Source organism: Pseudogymnoascus verrucosus (genome assembly GCF_001662655.1).
Source record: "Pseudogymnoascus verrucosus strain UAMH 10579 unplaced genomic scaffold scaffold_53, whole genome shotgun sequence".
Classification (NCBI taxonomy): domain Eukaryota; kingdom Fungi; phylum Ascomycota; class Leotiomycetes; order Thelebolales; family Thelebolaceae; genus Pseudogymnoascus; species Pseudogymnoascus verrucosus.
The window spans coordinates 82,058-95,885 of NW_017263704.1; the positions used below are offsets into that span (position 1 = coordinate 82,058).

The 13,828-nt window shown below is 50.8% G+C and overlaps 5 protein-coding genes across 5 annotated transcripts; 2 read left to right on the forward strand and 3 right to left on the reverse strand.

Annotated features, from left to right (window-relative positions):
* The first annotated feature begins 171 nt into the window (after positions 1 to 171).
* On the forward strand, positions 172 to 2,435 carry VE01_08987 (uncharacterized protein). Its single transcript, XM_059464025.1, has 5 exons — positions 172 to 621; positions 691 to 712; positions 770 to 843; positions 893 to 1,222; positions 1,280 to 2,435. Exons 1-5 carry the CDS (start codon positions 350 to 352, stop codon positions 2,181 to 2,183), a joined length of 1,602 nt encoding a protein of 533 aa, XP_059319380.1. The 5' UTR covers positions 172 to 349; the 3' UTR covers positions 2,184 to 2,435.
* FMO1 (monooxygenase) lies at positions 2,393 to 4,617 on the reverse strand. The gene is made up of 3 exons (XM_018278405.2): positions 4,364 to 4,617; positions 3,693 to 4,313; positions 2,393 to 3,643 (listed from the first exon to the last, which is right to left on the reverse strand). The coding sequence occupies exons 1-3, from the start codon at positions 4,413 to 4,415 to the stop codon at positions 2,583 to 2,585; spliced, it is 1,734 nt and encodes a 577-aa protein (XP_018126847.1). The 5' UTR covers positions 4,416 to 4,617; the 3' UTR covers positions 2,393 to 2,582.
* Positions 4,618 to 5,408: 791 nt separating this feature from the next.
* Positions 5,409 to 7,071, reverse strand: VE01_08989 (uncharacterized protein). The gene is made up of 2 exons (XM_018278406.2): positions 6,140 to 7,071; positions 5,409 to 6,085 (listed from the first exon to the last, which is right to left on the reverse strand). Exons 1-2 carry the CDS (start codon positions 6,523 to 6,525, stop codon positions 5,575 to 5,577), a joined length of 897 nt encoding a protein of 298 aa, XP_018126848.1. The 5' UTR covers positions 6,526 to 7,071; the 3' UTR covers positions 5,409 to 5,574.
* A 446-nt stretch (positions 7,072 to 7,517) lies between these two features.
* Positions 7,518 to 9,472, forward strand: VE01_08990 (uncharacterized protein; the record flags this gene model as incomplete). The annotated part of the gene is made up of 2 exons (XM_018278407.2): positions 7,518 to 8,618; positions 8,675 to 9,472. Exons 1-2 carry the CDS (start codon positions 8,058 to 8,060, stop codon positions 9,470 to 9,472), a joined length of 1,359 nt encoding a protein of 452 aa, XP_018126807.1. The 5' UTR covers positions 7,518 to 8,057.
* Positions 9,473 to 9,513: 41 nt separating this feature from the next.
* VE01_08991 (uncharacterized protein) lies at positions 9,514 to 12,765 on the reverse strand. The gene is made up of 6 exons (XM_018278408.2): positions 11,419 to 12,765; positions 11,128 to 11,368; positions 10,893 to 11,079; positions 10,489 to 10,841; positions 10,107 to 10,434; positions 9,514 to 10,052 (listed from the first exon to the last, which is right to left on the reverse strand). Exons 1-6 carry the CDS (start codon positions 11,448 to 11,450, stop codon positions 9,577 to 9,579), a joined length of 1,617 nt encoding a protein of 538 aa, XP_018126806.1. The 5' UTR covers positions 11,451 to 12,765; the 3' UTR covers positions 9,514 to 9,576.
* Between the last annotated feature and the right edge of the window lie 1,063 nt (positions 12,766 to 13,828).

Here is a 13,828-nt window from a genome sequence, read left to right on the forward strand (position 1 = left end):
TTAATATCGAACGTAACAGTTTTGGCGGTGACGGAAAAAGTGAGTGCATATACGATAAATTTCTAAGTGGATGTATGTGGTGGAGCACTCACACCGTCTCACCCGAAAGCCTAGGCGCTGACATGACAGTCCCTCAATTCAGCCCCTTTCATTTTTAGATGTCGCAAGACACAAACTATAGATTTACAATCATCGTTGATTACTGTGTCACTGAATTTACTACGATCGTCATGCAGTGTAACCAATTATTGCATATACTGTGCTTGCCATGCTCTGCGAGTAGCCAATATTTTCAAACTTTAATTCTTGTGCAATCACTTACGTTTTGAATCTTCTCTTTTTGGCCAAGATGAACCTCTTGGAAAAAGGTGATGACAAGGACATTGAGGCATTATCAGGACTCGGCATCGTCAGCGATGACAAGTCGACGATTACAAAATCTACTATAGTCGAAGTCGAACTAGACCTCGAGTTGGAGGAAACTCTGAAGAAGTTCGGCCTCAGACTCGAAAGCGATGGGTGCTTGAATTGGCAAATGGATGCCTCTGCGCATCCGAGGAATTGGAGCGTCTCGAGGAGGGCTTTTAATACTTCGGTTCTTCTTGCTTTGGATCTTTACACGTAAGTTCTCAAATCAACTGGTACTGGGTATATGATTGGTGTCTCTAGTAGCTCATATCATAATTGCAGAACTGCCATCAGTACATCCGGGGTATGCTCTTATAGTTTAAGGTTTTTAAAGGAGGGGTCTGACTCGCACCTATTATAGCCGTCCATGGCCCAAGCCGCCATGAAAGAGATGGATTTGGGTCACATCAAGTCGCTAATAGCGTTCAGTTCCATGTTGGTTGCTCAACCCCCATACAAATACCATTCTAATATTCAGCTGTAGGTATCAATTTGGGCAAGCTCTCGGCGGAGTTGTTTTCCCGCCATATTCCGAATGCTTCGGTAGAAAGGCCGTGTACATCGCGACTACGTTGATATACTGTCTCGCATGTGTACTTACAGCTGAAGTGCCGACAATGACAGGAGTCTGTGTGGGGCGATTTATCTGCGGGATAATGTCTGCTGTTCCCTCAGTAGTGGTTGAGGGAAGCATCGAGGACCTCTTCAACATGAAATCTCGGGTATGGATCATCTTCTTATGGGCCTGTGCAACGACAGCAGGACTCGTACTGGGGCCAATTTATGGTGCATATATATCTGCATACTGTGGGTGGTACGTATCTTATCCTACAGACGACGTCGACACGGTTATTAACTGGAGATCTAACAGGAAATGGGTTCTTTTCACAGGAGCCATAGTGACCGGCGTCTTCACGCTCCTCCTCCTTTTCATACGCGAAAGCCGACCCTCACGTCTCCTTGCCCAACAAGCAGCCAGGCTCCAACACGAAAAGGGGCTCTCCTATCCCATCCACAGTGCCGATGCTACTCCCAACCTCGCCACCTTCAGCAGAATAGCGCTTATCCGTCCACTCCGCCTCTTCTTCACCGAACCTATCGTCTTCGTTTGTTCCCTTATGATGGCCGTCTCCTGGGCACTCATCTACCTTTTCGCCGAGTCACTTCCCTCTGTCTACGCTTCTCTCGGTTTCACGGGCCCCTCTACCTCCCTGGCATTCATTCCTCTCCTTCTCGGCATCCCTCTCAGTATCCTTTTCCGCATCCACGATCAGCGCGTTCTAGGTCGCCGCGAATGCGCCAATCTCGCTCTAAATCCCGAACAGAAACTCACTGGATTTGTCATTGCCGCCCCAGCTCTTGCAGTCGGCCTCTGGATCTTCGCCTGGACCGTTCCCCCTGCCGTACCTCACCTACATTGGGCTGTCTCTATGATTGGTCTCGTCCTCGTCGGTTTCGCCACCAACGAATTTGCGTGTACGCTGTCGGGGTATCTGGCAGATAGCTACACTATCTACGCCTCGTCTGCGTTTGCAGCGCTGGCATTTTTGCGAGCCATACTGGCAGGAGTCTTTCCGTTATTTGCGCCGAGGATGTATAGCGCGATGGGTCAGAACTTGGCATCGACTGTGTTGGCAGCCGTGGCGACATGTTTTTGCGGAGCAGCACTGTTGTTTATGAAGTATGGGAAGACCGTCAGGCAGAAAAGTAAGTTTGCTGGGCACAGTTTGGTGGTCAATAGGGCGACGCAGGTTAAGGGGGATAATGTGGAATGATAAGCGCTCTCTGGGAGTGGGCTTTGGTGAAGTGCAGATATTGAAAATCACAACCAACGGATGATAAAATGACATTTGCGCCGGTTAAAAGTCTGAAGTATAGATCGAGGATAACATGCATCTAGAAGTTCGAAATAGTTTGCACTTCCTGTTGTTGCTCAGATTATTTAAATAAAACAGAGTAAATAAATAATCTAGAATACGTTATTGTCATTTTAGCAGACTAGTTATTTAACAATGAAGGAAAGGGGATTTTTTTAGTAACATTAATTGCAGCTATCATATCGACGTTGTACTGTCGAGTAAAATGAACTGAGCAATAAATCAATAAGTTGGGCTTGATGAAGAACCATCTTTTCCCTTTCCAGCTACGGATGCCTTTCTTATACGAATCACCCCTCACAGCTCCCCAACCCCACTCAGATTTTCCTTCTTCATCCACTCCCCCACAACACCACTATAGTCATGCACCCCATAGTACTCAAAGATCTCCCTCCATCCCCCCTTTCTCTTCGTCTCGATCCCCAAATCCCGACACAGCGTATCAATAAACGGCACAATCTCAAACACCATATCCGCCGACTTAGCGCCCAACCCATTCGACGCCCTATACCTAAAGAACCGACTCTCCAGCAGCGCCTGCCTCGCTGCCTCTTCCTCACCGGGCAATTTCACACTTAACTTGTCCGCGAAAAATGCCGTGATCCATAGTGCGTGCATCTCTGCAATCCAGAAGCCTCGCAGACCGATAGCTGCAAGCCCGCAGTATGCGAGGTTCCGCGACGACAGGAAAGCAGGAGGTATGGCATGGCGGTAGGCGCGGTAAGCAGGCTCGTTGGCACGCTCGCGGTCTATGCTGGTGCCATGGGGGGGCTGGTCCTTGAGTTCGGGGAAGCGGCGCATGATTTCGGCGTCTGCGGCGGCGATGGTGGGGTCGGTGGGAGGGGCGGGCCCGACGGCGAGTTTGGGGGCTAAAGAGGCGGGGAGGATGGGGAAGGAGGGGGCGTGGGACCAGCCCGTGCCGTATATGAGAGCATCGGCGGGGAGGGTGGTGTTGTTGGAGAGGTGGACGCTGGATTTGGAAAGGGAGGTTATGTCGGAGATATGGACGTGGACGAGGTCTTTGTGGATGAGAGAGAAGAAATCGGTGGGGTGGTTGAGGATGCCAACGTTGGTGCCTATCCATACGACGCTGCCATGGGGGATCAGCTTTTTGGTTTCGGGGTGGTCATTGTATTTCGTCTCCTCGACGGAACCGTGGTCTATTTTTCCGAAGATGAAACGTAGGAGTGCTCTTCCAATCCTGGTGTCGTGGAGTAGTCGACGGATCATGGGGTAACCGTCGTCATATATGCATGGACTGAGAAATGTCATGAACCGTGTTGTGGCGAGTTTTTCAAATTGTAGTTTTAAGGGAGAGACGTAAGAGTGGAGCAGCCAAGCTGGGCCGCGACCGGAGTCTTTTAATGGTTCAGATAGTGACTTGAATATTCAACGGTGGGTGCTCACCTCTAATTACCCAGTCGACGTGTCTACCCTTTGAGGCATTGTGGTAGACTGCATCGACAGCAGATTTTGAGCCGCCGAAGACGACAACATTGTCTGCTTCACTCAAATCGTTCGCATGCTTACTCAGATCTTTAAAATGGAAAGCATGGCCTCCAAATTCATCACTTCCCTTTATATTTGGAATATTTGGCGTTGAGGTAGCGCCAGTTGCCAGAACCATCCTCTTCGCAATGAGCTCGTGTTGCTCTGTCCCCTCTCCGTCGGCACCATGCGCAACATCGTACTTGATATGCCACTCGCCTCCTTGCAGAAGCTCAGCAGATGTCACCGTAGAACGGAGTTTGATTCTCTCATAAACACCAAAGTGCTGCGCATACGCTGTAAAGTACCTATGCATCACCAATCCTGGAACGTGAGCGTCGGGCGGCACACCAAATGTCTCAAAGTCCATAGGAAAATCCCCGAACTCGAGTGTGCCCACAAGGTTATTGGTATAGAGATCATCGTATATGCGCTCGGCGCACCACGTACCGCCAAGGCTCTTGCCGCTGTCAAGAACAAGTAGTCGCGTGGAAGGATTGACTTGTAGATAGGTCTTGGCCATTGCGAGGCCGAATAATCCTGTTTTTGTTAACTTTTGTCTCGTCGAGAGAGGAGAAAGGAGGTATTACCCGCCCCGATGACTACGAGGTCATATTCTTCCGCGGTGCTGGTACTGCCCATGTTGATTTTTTCGGCTTACTGGGTGCTGAGTGACTTGCTTGTTTTCGCTGCGAATGACTTGTTTGCTGCGGATCTCGTTGCGATTTCATCAATCTTTCGTAGCTGGATCGCAAATGGGACTGATCGAGCCGGAGATATTCGAACTGAGCGACTGCTCGCCAGCTTACGAAGGATTGCCCCGCTGGGGGTGCACAGTGTCTCAACGTTCCATACTGCCTGCCAACCTCGGAGTCGCGAAGGATCGAGCATCCATTTTGGGTTAGACCAAGGGCACGATCGGGGTTTGGGGGTTCTAGTGGCGGGAAGAACTTAAGCGGGGCGTGCCGTCGATCCGCCCCCTTTAGGGCCTTGGTATTCCACATATACCATGGTTGGATGTGGAGATATCGAGATCAACTGGAGGGATTGATTCCCTCGGATGGATTCTAGAGATGCGATGGTTTGATCTTACCGTATTATATTGCCTAGGCAAGTTGATGGGATGCTAGGTTATCGCCATCGCGATGTCGTTGTCGATCTGGGCCTTGGCTCCTGCTTCCCTTGCTTCAACTTCTGGATTTGTCCTCTAACGTCTGTCAGACCTATATTTTCTGCCAGGTACAGTGTTCGCGCTGCCCCTGTCCAACTTCAGCTTACTCGCGTATACGTTAATTACTCTTGTGGCACTCGGTTGAGTGAATATCGCAGTGGATGTGTCCACTGAATTGTCGAGTTGTACGCGTGGAAACGTTCTTATAAATGAAAACAAACAAAATTTCCTCGTAGCCAGAGATCGGCCGAGATCTCGAGGCAAGGGTAAACTCACCTGCATAACCGTTGCGCCAACTGATTATATATTTGTTTCACATCATCAAATGATCTCTGTCATCGGCCGGCTCGTGCGTTAGCCACTTGGCTCCTTGCTTGGCAGTGGAGTAAGTCACTTCCGCCACAAGGCTTAAACTATCACCAAAATAACACATGATCACTTTATATCCATAGATAATATTTATACCAATAGATAATGCAACGCGCGCTCATAGTTCAAATATGTGTGGCTGATTATAGCAGTTTGGAAAATCCCGCCCATTAAATCGATCCAATACCTCCGAAGCATGCCAGCTTGCCGACCCACCCCCTACCAATTCCCATAATTTGCGCCTGAAAAACTCAAGATGATCTAGCTGCTTAACTTGTCAAATAATCTGACCAGACCCATCGCTGCTCCCGCTGCTGCGCTACCCACCAACACCATCTGTCCCGCTCCCCATAGGCCCTTCTTCACATTACGTTTTCCACGCCACCCGCACACAAAGCACGTTTTAGAATATCCAAACACAAACAGAGCTACGATCATGACGCCAATTGACCACATGAGGCCCTTCATAACCTCATCCTCGGCAACAAACATGTAAGGCAGAAGAGGTAGGAAGCCGCCTGCGAAGTAGCATGTGGCGATGGTAATAGCGCATGTGATTGCACGCGAGCTCGGCGGTTCCGGCTGCGTGTGTTCGAAAGCCATTAGGAAGTCGACGAGCTTGGGGGAGTCGGCGAGGTGAACAGCGAGACTGTCAATGAGGGGCGTGGGGATGTCATAGGCGGTGAAGATATCGGATACTGTTTCGGCGACGTTTTCTGGGTTCTTTGCTATGCGAGCTTGTGTCTGTTCGACAGTAGCCTCATATGATTCTCTGCACGAAGAATTAATACCTCTATGGAATTGGAAAGACGAGAGTATTGCTTACCCTTCACTCACTGCACCCAGGTACCCACCGAGTCCCATTGAGATGGCACCAGCGATCAATTCTGCCATACCAGCAAAGATCACCGTCCTTGTGCCCAACGTCGATAAGCCAGCCGTGAGGGCAAACGGAACCGTGAGACCATCAGACAAGCCAATAATGGCATCCGATATGATTCTGGGATCTATTTTGAAGTTGGGTCCCATGAGAGGTTGACTTGCCGCAGGAGTTGGCCACATCATCTCCAAATCGTCACTGCCCCGTGATGACTCGCCCTTGAACTCTGCCATTTCATCGTTTGGGATAGGCTTGAAAGCGGCACTATCCGAGTTAGTGAACCAGCGAGATTCCGAGCGTTCTTTGGAGGAGCTGCGCTTGAAGAAGGACATGATGGAGTTTGGTGACGAGAAAGCGAGCGTTTGCGAAGACGAGAGTTATAAACTGCCCTTAAACACTGAAACACTGGAAGCAAGGACGGTCATAATCGAATCTAGAAAAAAGAGTCGGGGCGAGGTAGAACAACATCAATTGCAACAGCACACGACTGATTAGCCTATCGTTGCTTGGAACTCCGAACACCCCGCGCCATCCAGCCAATCTGCGTCATGGCATTTCAAAGTTCCACTGGCTTCCTTGCCTCGTTGTGCCACCGTGCACATACTGTAATAGCTTCGTTAAGTCCAACATTTTCTGTTGAGACAGCACATCCCATGTGTATCAATCCAACACCTGGGATTGGCCGAGGAGGAACCACATTGGAGCTATAGCTAGTAGCTAGGAAATAAGGAAATACGAAATATGCACCTAGCAGCGATGGCGTTCAGTGTACGTTACATTGCCCCAGCATTAAACGCATGGAATACACCGAAAGCGGGATGTTAGGGCTGGTTGGAAGCAACAATCGTTCCGTTGGTGCTGGTTGCTGACATTTGAAGTTGTTCGGTGCTAGGTTCTGCCGTTCCTTCCGCCACCCGCCCTGCCAATACCTGCCAATAAGCTGGGCGCAAGGGGAACGTGTGTCGCCAAGCCGCATTTTTAGTGATTTTAGTGATTTTAGTGACCTTTAGTGTCTTTAAGTGTCTTTTAGTGTATTTTGGCGATTTTAGTTGCAGGGACCACCAGGAACAAGCATCTCTTGTCCAGCGACGACGGGGGCCACTTAGGCTTATCGCTAACATCGCTAAGACGGCAAATGCAAACGGCGATCTCTTGGAAGAACAGAAAGTTGGCGCTGATTGGCGTCGAAAACAGCCTGGTCTAACCCTTAGGAGTTCCTGTAACCCGGTTGTTCCTGGACGGTGAATCGGTGGCAGACCGCTGCTGTGCACACGTGGGGTGTCATATCCATTCTTACCCCCCACCAGCACTTTCCGTGCGGAGAAGCATACATCATTGAGGTTATCGTTGATTTTCGTGCTAAGCTACCCCACCTTGACGTTTTTCTTACTTGCGCCGCGCTCGTTCCAATTCCTAGTCCTGGAAGCTGCAGATCGTATGTACAGTAAGATGCGATCGTCGGTTGCTTTGGTGCCAGTCGAGGCAGGTCCGTTGTAAACCCCCCGCAGGAGAACTCGGAGAGACAGTGTTGCTGCCGTGACGGGTGCGTGATTTGGCAAATGATTGTCTTCGACCCAACCTCGTGTCTCCATTGATCGGCAACGTGTGGTTTCCTCGTGGTGATGTGAAAGGCAACGCATGCCGGGGTGGAAGCCGTGGAAGCCGGACTAGACTGCTTTGTGGAAGCTGCAATCGAACCTTGAAGGGACTCAACAAGACGGCAAAGCTCCGAGAGACAACGTAGAAAAATATAACAGAAGAGTTGCCAAGGAAGAGGGAATATAAGAAGCTTTGCCACCACTCACCTCTCTGATCAGTAAGAGTAGCCCCTTTGTTGCCTCCAATCCCACATAACTCCTCCAAGATGCGATCAACTACAGTCTTGAGCGTTGCGATCTTCGCGGCTTTGGGCCTTGCTGCACCTTCCAAGAATGGACCTGGATCTCCTGCGTCCATCAAGAACCTCAAGGAGAAGGTCAAGAATGTTGTCCACATCGTCATGGAGAACCGCTCCTTTGACAACTTGGTTGGTGGCCAGACCTTCACCAAGGACATTGACACTCCTGCCAACAACGGCCCCTTCTGCAACAAGGTCAACACTACGGATCCTCACTCCAAGACCTTCTGCACCCGGCCCAGGGATTTCGATTCGATCAAGGATGACCCGGATCACTCTGTCCACGGCAACAACTTCCAGTTATACGGCACATTCCACCCGAATAACGCGGATGTTGAGTCAGGAAAGCTGATTGCTAACAACGCGGGCTACCTTGAGCAGCATCTGCGTTCCCACCCCAAGCTCACTGATCCGGATTACGCTGCCAGAGAAGTGATGGCGTATTACACTCAGGATCAGGTGCCTGTCGTTACTGAGCTCTGCAAGGAGTTCGTCACCTTCGACAAGTGGCACTCTTGCGTCCCAGGCGTATGTGATAATTATCTTTAATCGAACAAGCTTGGACTTGCTAATGTGAAAGATAGCCAACCAACCCCAACCGCATGTGCATCCACACCGGTACTTCCGGTGGCCGCGGCACAAACGACAAGACCTTTGACCAGTCAACCATCACTGAGCGGAGTCTCTTCGAGCAGCTCTCTTCCCAGAACATCACCTGGATGAACTACGATGGCACGAACGGAGCCTTCAACTCTGACGCCAAGTTCTACCAATGGACCATTGCCAATGGCAAGGACAAGACCAATGTCAGGCCCCTCGAGAGCTTCTTCCAGGACGCCTACCTCGGAAAGCTCCCACAATACACCTTCATCAACCCTTCGTGCTGCGGCCTCGACACCAACTCCATGCACCCTACCGGTCCCATCTCCACCGGCGAGGTTTTCCTTAAGCAGATCTACGACGCTGTCCGCGCGTCCCCACAGTGGGACAACATGCTCCTCGTCATCACCTTTGACGAGGCCGGTGGTTTCTACGACCACAGCGCCCCACCTAAGGCAGTCCGCCCTGACAACCTGACCTACACTGAGGCTACCCCCGACGGAAGCACATACACCCTCAACTTCGACCGCTACGGTGGCCGCATCCCAACCTGGATCGTTTCCCCTTACCTTGCGAAGGGACACGTTGAGCACGAGGGCGTCAACAGCGCTGGCAAGACTGAGGTCTACAGCGCCACCTCGGTGCTGCGCACCCTTGGTTACCTTTGGGACTTTGAGCCATTCACTCCCCGTGTTGAGGCATCCCCATCGTTTGACCATCTTTTCCAGAAGAGCAAGAACAATGCCGCTCCCAAGACGATGCCTATCCCCCGCGCGTTCTAGAGGGAGTGGAAATTGAAATAAATATGAATATTTAGATCAGTGATAATATATTTTTATAATTCGTTACTGCGCCAACTATCTTCCACTTAGAGCACTACTGCACATCACACAGTCGAATTCCCCACTTCCTTAGCTTCCCCCGCCGCCGTCGCATCCTCCACTCTCCTCTCGTCTGCCATCTCCTTATCTGTAATCTCCCTATCTGCCATCTCTTGCTCTAACTTTCCATTCCCTCTCCTCGCTCCTACCTCTGCCAAGCTCATCCCTCCCCGTCTAAGCCTCTCAAACTCCAACGACGCCTCAGCCTCCTCTTCCCTCTCCGCCTGGCTCATCTCCGGGCCAATAAACAACATAAACGCGTCGTACGCCCACACTGCACCCATGAAGATGCCAATGACCTTTGCGTAATCGAAGCGCGAGGCCTCGGTCGGGCTGGGCGGAAGGGGATAGCGTTGTCCGATGATGGCTTGGATAGTGGCACTAGCAGAGGAGACGAGGTTGCCAAGCTGATATGTGAGGCCGACAAGGAGAGAGCGCAGTGCCGGGGGGGAGAGCTCCATAAGATGGATTGCTACCGGGCCTGTTAAGGGGGTTAGTGTCTAAGCCGTGTGTATGGGGAAGGAATGAGACTTACCCCAGATGCCTAGCACGAAGAACTGTTCGAAAAATGCGGAAGCGGCAAGATGGCTCCTGGTGTGTGGAAGGATATAAGCGGGGAGAATGGCACCGCCCATCACGGCTGCGGTCATCATGGTGAGGCGACGACCGGCAAAGGTGCTAACGTATCCGAGGACAGATGCGCCGATCGCGGCGCCGAGCTGGCCTACGACGGTGACGATTGTGATGTCGTTGGGGCTCATGCCGAGCTGCGACTTTAGGAAGGTGGGGAAGAAGTCCTGGCTGCCATGAGTGGTGGCGTTGAGGCCTGACATAAGGACCACCATATAGATGATTAGGAACCACTAGGACACACTATTAGCACTCTCCAAGAGATAAACCATGGTAATGAGACTTACGTTATTCGCGAGCGCAATCTTGGCTTCCTTCCCATATGTGCGGAGAGCAGCGAACTTCGACTCGCCGCCATTGGAGCCAGTGCTATGCTTAGCCTCGCGCTCTGCCTTTATGACCTGGAAGGCGTTGGTCTCGGGTGCGTACCATCGCAATGCGATGATGAGGATGGGCGGACCGGCACCGAACCAGAACAGGCTCCTCCAGCCATTTGCTGTAGTCGGTACGAGCGCACGAGTGAAGACGGCCGCGAGGAGGTAGCCGATGGCGTAACCGGATAAGAAGATACCTGATAGGACTCCACGGGCGTCATAGGGGAGATCTTCCAGAGCCGTTGCAGCTGCGGGGCCGACAAGTCCTGGATATGTTAGTAATCTATTTTAATCAAAGCTGAGTTCAGGGGTCTTACCGCCCATGGCAATGCCATATAGAGCGCGGACGCCTAGGAACTGCGGCAGAGTATTGCAGAAGCCGGTGGCGAGCTCGAGGACGATGAACAGGAATAGATTGATCAGCATGGGCCACTTGCGACCATAGCGGTCGGATATAACACCGAAGATTAACGCGCCCACGGATCGCAGCATCAGTGTAATAGTCTGAAGTCACTGTTAGAAGGCTCAAAGCGTGGCAAGTGGGAAGCATACAATTCCCCAAGACACATCCGCCTTCGTCACTCCAAAGGCTTTTGAGATATCGGTGATAGTCAGCGAGACGGTAAAGAAGTCAAACGCGTCCCAGGTCCATGATATAAATCCGACGATGAACATCAACCACTGGTGAGAATCGAGTTCGCGTAGGATGGTGATCGGGTTCCTGAGCTTGGTCATCGGTGGCTTTAGACTCGTTGGGCGCGTTATAATGTAGCGGCCTATTTGGCTTGGGGAGCTGTCGCGTGTGTCAGTACTGCAAATGCGACATAGTTAAGAGCAACGAACTAGAACCACCCCGCAGCCATGTGGTTCCTCATCGTCGCGTTTTTCAGTGTTAGTCACTCAGGGCAGATAGGGTAGAGGCTGAGTAGAGTTGTCGGCACGTAGGGAGAACGGCGTGTATTATAAAGTTCTATCCGGCGTCGACAATGCGGGGAGCACAAAGTAAGGTTCAGCTACGGCTACAGCAAAACAATCGCCGCAAGTCCGGGGCCCCGCGACTTCTAAATACCTCAAAGGATGCGGTAAGCGAATTCGAACCGCCTTTGCTCCTTCCGCATCTGTGCAGATCTTTGTGGGGAGGACTCTATGATGTGGAGGAGTTCTTTGTGCTGTGCAGCGGCAAGAGTGATGATCACAGTATCAACGCGGCATGGAATGTGGATGTTCAGTACGGACCAGGGGATAGCGCAATGAGAGTGCGGTACAATCCCGTCTTTCATGAGAAAATAATGAGTGTGCAGGCCACATCGTACGTTACGGGGCACACGTCCTACAGAAACTACCATCATGCATAGGGTGCTGGTACACTGCAGCATGTTCAGCCAGGCTCTCTCTTGTCGGTGGGAATATACCGCGTTCACTGACGGCAGCGAGTGTTTCTCCCTATGGGCTGGAAATGTAGTTGCCGGCAGTGGTGAATAAGCAATTTTGGTCGATCTTGGCTAGTCAAGCCAGTTCACAACGGACCTTGAAGCCAATTGGCCGACGAACAGGCGCTAAGGACCTCCGTGCGGGGATTTATGACGGCCGCGGGGATACGATCTTGTTTACCCCGCACTTCAAGTCAGGGGCCATAAAATGTTGGTAGTGATCGGGATCTTATGGCTGGTAGCTTCCGATCCGCCGTCGTGAAGCTTTTTCTCGGCGACCGTCTGGCGCCCTTTGACGTGCCCCCAAGCCAGCTTTTTCGACGCCACAACCGATCTCTACCGTCTTTGCGCATGTAATATTGCCAATTGCTCAACATAAGAGGCGCCAAGCCAACGATGGATCCTCCAACCGCATCCTTTCGACCGAATTGACAACCGGTTGTTGGAGAAAGTTTTGTGGGGTTCGGCCACGCCGACCAGACTTTGAGTCGATTCCGTATAGTCTAGAAACTTGTCTTCGATGAGGCTCTCTGGAGGCGTTGTGGGCTTCCAGTGTTGTGGTACCTCAGCTGCAGGTATAAGCCCTTGGTTTCGCCTTTGCCATTGAAAGCACGGGCTGTTTCTAGGTCTGGATTCAGATGAGCGGCTTGTTGATTTCAAATAACGGTCCAAGACCACGAGGTCTGTGCAAACATCGTACGGGATCTAATCCAGGCCTGCTTTTAGGCCCAATGCGATTCCTTAGATCATTGCATTTCCGCGGCCAGGGAATTCGACGGGAGTCGAGGGCGAATTGTTGCACAATCCCTGTCTATCAACAATCAGTATTGTCTCCGCCTCGGTGGCTGCTGGAGGGTATGTGTATCGTAGTATGTAGATCGTGAACTTTTATGTTGTGCGTTTATCTCCCGCGTTTGATGATAGCAACCCTCGAGTGCGGTTTTGGGAATTGTCAAAGTTGTGCATCATGGGTAGTAAGGTATAACCCTTGAATTATCCTCATAATGCCTCTCCATCCGTGGAATTGTGGAAGCATAACTGTTAGGCCTAGTTTTGCTAGATTGGCTTTGTCCGAATATGGTAATACGTGATCCCTCACGAAAGTGGTCGCCGGCTTGGGCTCGATATCGTAACTTTCTGGCTTGCAGACATTTTAAACCTTTACTTTTCGGCCAATGGTATGCTGATAGATATTTCGTGAAATTCTGTCCGGTCTTGCTCGACTGAAGATGCGGCAGTAAGGCGACATCATGGCGAGTATCTGGTTAATGTTCGGTGATGCCCCTACGAAATTGTTCGCCGGCTTGAGTATTGTATCATAGCTTTATGATTTCCAGGCATTTTCAGGCCATTACTTGTTGGTCGATGATATGATGATGGATATTTCAAGAAATTCCGTCAGGTCGTATATAATAGAGATATGGCGAGTCAGCTATCAGCTTTACGGCGGCGGGTATATCCGGTTAACGTTTGGTGATTCCCGGCAAGCCGTTAACCACTTCTGCGTTCGTGATGCCACGCACATCACATCTGTTGAGTATTGCATGGTAACCTTCGATATCGGAATAGTAAGATGAAATTAAAATCCTCAAGATAAGTCTTAAAATTTTACAAATAGTGCGTATTATATTAGCTCCGGAATTCCGCGGCTACATGTTTCGGCAACAAACCCCCGCGACTAAACAGTCCGGCGTCTTGGTATTTCCACCACTCCGCAGAGTAACTTGCTGGAAGAAACATGCATTATAACTAAAAACCCTATTATTAGCGCTAAAATTCTACGATTAGAGCGTACTGGCAGGTGTGGTGACGTTTGCCATCAA